Raw genomic sequence first — 5695 nt, 5'->3', positions numbered from 1 at the left:
AAATCAAGATGAAACATGAGTAGGCCTGCATATTATTTGCGAAATAGTCTTAGTCTTTAAATGCACTAACTTACTTTTTCAACAAACTAGGTCTAAATAATTTCACATTTAGTTAAAGTAAGATATTAAAATAAACAACTTATTAAAAATGTTTCATTTAATATGTCTGTAAGCGCCGATCACAATACTTAAGGAAATTACAATAAATTTGAACTCAAAATTATATTTTCTCTCGCTAAAGTAGCTCCTTCCGACCAGAGATGTCTTAATTTAAAGAATAAAATTAATTTCAGAGAAATTATTTAGCAAAGAATTGATTTAAAAGTTTTATTTGTAAACATTAAATATTTATTTCTCTCTAAAGGTTTTTTTTTTTTAATCCGGCACCAAATGCGTTACAGAAGTTGTAAGTACATCATGATGTCAAAGATGTGGGCCTATATCACACACTCATGAACCTCTTGATATAAGATGGGTGTTTTTCATTTCTAAAACGTGTTAAATCATAACTAGACGTTTATAAGACATAAAACATAGACAACGTGCTCAGCATGAACTTGGATGGTTTGAAATCGTTTAAATTGCACCATGCTTAGTGTAGCTCTTGGCAATAGAAATAATAAATATATAGAAACGTTTATATTCAACAGCAACAATACTTACAGCACATACAAACAAGGAATGTCTGACAGTTTTACAAACACAATGGGTCCCTCATTTTCTATACAGATGAGATATTTTTCCACATATGCGTCATACATAAAAGGAGTGCCATAACTACGAATCTGTATCAAATCTAGCAGACTACATAGTGTCCGGTATATATTATATATAGACATCACCTCAGCAAGTGCCTATAAAAGAAAAGGAAAAGGAAAAGAAAAAAAACTAGAACATGCGTTGTCTTTTCTGGATACTTTTTGGGATCCTGTCAGAAACACATAGGCACGAGTCAGAAAAGAAAAGAAAAGAAAAGAAAGTTAAATCTTTTCATTATAACAAACTTTGTACACATGTTATAAACCGATGCATTGGAGGCATCACATAATCTATCATAATATACAGTGTCTGTGTACGTGTGTGTTTGTGTGTGTGCGCGTGCGCGCTGAGTGTTCATATATATAAATGGAGTATACTACATCTGATGCTGAATCAGTAGAGCCGGTGTTAAATAAACAGTAAGTGATTGTAAAACCGGACAATTTGTCCACCGGAGAGAAATTCCGATTCACTCGTTTGGCAATCAAATGAAAAAGGCCTACACAGCAATCAAACTGTCTGTCTCTTCCTTCTGTTATTATTTTTTTTTCTCATGATTCCTTACTCATAATGCGTGCTGTTTCTTCAATTCGCCTATGGAGCTTGCAAATATTCAGAAATAATAACGTTAAAAATCTGTCACGTCTGACTCTTAAACAGTCTTTTGGAAGTTCTTTGAGGTCTTGCCATCGAGTCAGACTCAGAAAGGTAAGGTGTCGAGGAAAAGTTTGTCAATTATTGCTGGCGGAGGGACTAGATCTTCTAGTTTTAGGTAAAAGATACGCTGCAGACCTTGGGTACATAGTGTGCGCAGTTCAGGGAGCTTTCCCAAGAGTTTTGACAAGTAGTTGGGACGATTCAATCCACCGCCATTGAATGTCACTTGATCTTTGAGGCAGTTGACTATCTTGTTTTGGAGATCCTCGACTCTCTTGGGTTCCTTAAGCCCGTGTCGCTCTGAAATACGAAAGAAAAAAGGACAAAGATAAATTATTTCCGATGCATTAACGTCCTTTGCTTTGCATGCATTGTAGCGCAGCCAGAGTTTCAAAAGGAGCAGCCGCCTTTACGCACCTGTTACCATGGCGAGAGCTGCAATGCAGGAGAAAGCTGAGATGTCTATGTTCATGCTCTGCAAGTTGGATGAAAAGTCCACGATAGCGTCCACCCACTCTCCAAATCCACGGACGCACTGTAGCCTGTGCAACACCACGCCATTACAAAAAATAAGTTTGCCTTCTACTGGGTTGGACCTGCAATTAATGAGAAAATGCAATTAATTACGCTTGCCAATAAATGGGAATTTAACAGCCTTCTTATTATTGGGCAGCTAATAAAACCCAAAGCATCGAAGCTTGAAGGAGGAGCTGGTGATTGTCTAAAGCCAAGATTGTTTTGTTTAATAATTACGCGGCTTACCTGTACGCCAGCCGCAGGACAAAAAGTTCAAGGAAGGCGGATTCAAAGAGGAGATCTTGGTCTTGCTTCGGTAGATCACAAAAGCCGGGGATCTTCTCCGCCCAGCCCCGGATGATCTCCATGGAGCCCGTCAGGAGATCATAGAACTGCTGGATGTGCTGCGTGTTGTCTCCACTCATTTGGTAGTCAGGGTTAGCCTGGAACTGGAATTTAATTTAAACAGCGCCTTAATGAGGTCCTTTAAAATATATAATCCGTGAAATTGCAAATGCCCATTTCCAAGAGGGAGAGGGTGCTTTTTCACGATTAAATTCATGTCTTTTTTTATTAAGTTCTCTATTTCAACGCAATTTACTTAGGGAAAAATATGCCACATTAAAAGCCTGACAAAGTTAAGAATTCGGCGATGTATTACACAAAACTTTCAAGGCAGTGAATTGTTACCTATAAAGCAGGACTAAATTAAAAAAGACCGTCAATCTTGTTGTTCTTTCTCTTTTCGCCCGGAGTAGTTGTCAACTTTTTTTGATTTTTAATAGCTGTGTGTGTTTTATTTCTGGGATCGTGGTACATTACTTACCCTGGAGTAGTCCAAAGCAGACATGGAGGGGTTGGAGTCCACATGGGTCCTAACAAGTGCGCTTATGAGGCTCACCGGCGGCGAGGGTTGGGAGGGCTCTTGTGGACTTTTGGGTTTGGATGGTAGGCGTCCTCTCCGACCTTTCAGATTATCAGTTCGGACAACTCCAATGGAAGAAATACATGCCATATGAGTCATTAATTAATATGCCCTCCTGTTGTTGTCCGTAAATACTTAAATGTGGTATAAATAGCAATCCTGCACTCTATTACGCACACGTCTCCCCAGTGTATCAGTGGGGAAATATAAACTGTTATAAAATGTAATGCATGGTCTAAACATACCTTCTCTCACCATTCCGACGACCATGCACTTCTGGAAACGGCAGAACTGGCAACGATTTCTTCGGCGTTTGTCAACAGGACAGTTTTTATTTGCTAAGCACACGTATTTTGCATTTTTCTGAACGGTGCGCTGGAAAGCAAGAAAAGCATAATGTCACTCTGCAGGCTTATTTCCAAGGCTATAGAACATGTAGAACACGGACTGTGGTTTGCTGCACAAGTGATGTAACATAAAAAAATGAAAAGATGAAAACGATATAATATCTTTCTCATCTCCTGTTTGGGACTGCGCTGTATGAGCCAACAAGAGGGAATAGACCGTCAGCAAATACACACTCGTGGTCTTTCATATTTTACTTATTCCTTTGAGATCAACTATGTATGGACAGATATGCTTGTCATATCAAGTTATTTTACGCAGCCCCTTTAAGGTCTGTAATATTTAACGGGGCCCACATTGTAATAGTAATTATATTCGACGTTCAGCTTGTGTTATTATTATTTTTAAGGAAATTGTGCATGTTATAACTCACGGGCGCGGTGAATAATAAGGAACACACTGCATATCTGTCATGTAATAACAGTAACACTGATTCATGGTTGCTGTCATGTCAGCCCACCTTGAAAAATCCTTTGCAGCCCTCGCAGGTTCTCACTCCATAATGCTGGCAGGCTGCGTTGTCCCCACATACCGCACACAGACCCTCGTTTGACGGAGATCCTCGGGACGGGGGCGATGGCATTTGGCTGTCCACCAGCTGGTGCCCGTGGCCGAGCTGCAGGGAGTGAGGAAAGGCCAGACCAGCCTGTTTCCGTATGGCGCTGGGCACCGCGAAGCTCTGGCCGTCAAGGCCGCGGTGCACGCCCTGGTTGTCGTGGTTCATGGAGACGTGCAGCGGCCCGTCGAACCGCATCTGGCAGCTGGAAACGGGAGTGCCGGGCGGGGACTGCTTGAAGGAGAAGAGCGAGAGCCGTGACACTGGATTCTTGCGCTGGTCCATCATATGAGACGTGGCCGCAACATAGTTCTGGTGGAAACTGTGGAGGGAGCCAGGGTCCTCCCACATGTGATTAGGCTGAACCTGGAAGTTTGGCGTGCTCGGGGCGTGAGGCGAGGAGGGTTTGAAGTACATAGGCCCAGAGTGAGCCATCATTTCTTCCGACTGAGGTGGCAGGTGGCCCTGCTGATGGTAGTTGTGCATCTGGACGTCCTCCACCTTGATAGAGGACTGCTCTCCAGAGTGGGGCATCTGATACAGACAGGGCGGTTTGACTTCGTAACTGGTGTTATAGTTGTCCATGAATGTACTGAAACTCGGGAGAGAAGTAGTGGCTGTGATTTCAGTGTTGGTCAAGTCCATGCTAAACTTAACAAACTCGGGTGTTAAGAAGTCGCAGCTGTATTCTCCAGCGGCGTGGTAGCTGTAGCTCTGGGAAGCGGGACTAGCTCCTTGAGGTGATGATCCATACTGAGCCTGAACGCAGGGCATGGCTGAAAACCAAACCGGTAGAAACACATCAGAATTTCTCAAATAAATGTTCAAACTGTTAAGAGAGTTTTAAGGTTCAATGTACTTTTACTCTAAACAACAACAAAAAAGATTAAATGTGCTTTATATTTACAAGTGATTTCATAATAAAATAAGATGAAACAATAACACATCTGTATTTTTATTTATAAATAATTTTCCATATCCTACCTCAAGTCTTCTGACAGTTTTTCGGTGACACTTGAAATGGGTATTATCGGGAGTTGTATGGTTGTCCGGATTCAAGAAAGCGGCTCTGTTCTGGATCTTCCCCTGATAAGACACATCACTTTGACATTGATTATGAAATAAAAAAAATATCTAAAAAAAATCCCCACGAGATCCCATAAAAAGAAAGATTTTCCCCCAACACAAATGCGCACAAACTGCAAACAATTTCTAATTATACACGGCGTTTTAAATTTCCTAAACACTTTGAATGGATGCAGACAAAATACGTGCATACAGGAATTAAACAGCATCAGTCGTCCTTTTCCTTTCTTATTGCAAAGTGTGCGGTTGAGATTGAGAAACAGACCAACTTCCCGCACTTGACATTAGTGAGAACTTGTCTAAAAAAGCAGAAAGCTTTAAATTCTCGTGAAATATCAGCAGCACACAGATCTCCACAGTCTGTGTCAGACTCGGCTTTGGGAAGCAATGAATCCAGTTTAACAGCGAAAACAGACTAAAAGGAAACAAAATGTAAAATGTTCAGAGAAGGCGATGACAGTAAAGCGCGGACAAAGATTGCGTTGCAAAGAAATTAGTGAATCTTACCTTTTTCACATCAGGATCGTGGCTTTCAATCCATGCGATAAGCATGCAGGGGGTATTCATCAATTTCTGTAAAAGCTCCAAATCATGAGCGGCGGAACCCAACAAAGCCAGGCAGACAAACCGTGTGACTCCTGCTCACTGACAGCGACAAGAGCTTCGACTACCCAGTCTGGCCAATGTGGCTTTGTTTATGTGAGCTCTGGATGCCGTGGCCCACGTGTTTCACGGCTCGACGTCATCGGCGTCGACACCGACATGGACCAATCCGCTTGGGAATTTTCTCA

General features: G+C 41.7%; 1 protein-coding gene across 1 annotated transcript; it reads right to left on the bottom strand.

The window, feature by feature from the left end:
- Positions 1-1459: 1459 nt before the first annotated feature.
- On the bottom strand, positions 1460-5163 carry nr4a2a (nuclear receptor subfamily 4, group A, member 2a). The gene is made up of 6 exons (XM_076103919.1): positions 3723-5163; positions 3103-3232; positions 2759-2922; positions 2179-2381; positions 1834-2012; positions 1460-1716 (listed from the first exon to the last, which is right to left on the bottom strand). Exons 1-6 carry the CDS (start codon positions 4590-4592, stop codon positions 1460-1462), a joined length of 1803 nt encoding a protein of 600 aa, XP_075960034.1. The 5' UTR covers positions 4593-5163.
- Between the last annotated feature and the right edge of the window lie 532 nt (positions 5164-5695).

This window comes from Anarhichas minor, unplaced genomic scaffold (assembly GCF_050575085.1).
Source record: "Anarhichas minor isolate MPS153535 unplaced genomic scaffold, ASM5057508v1 ptg000004l, whole genome shotgun sequence".
NCBI lineage: Eukaryota > Metazoa > Chordata > Actinopteri > Perciformes > Anarhichadidae > Anarhichas > Anarhichas minor.
The sequence above is the reverse complement of the archived record's forward strand: the minus strand, read 5'-3'. Positions and strand labels throughout refer to the sequence as shown.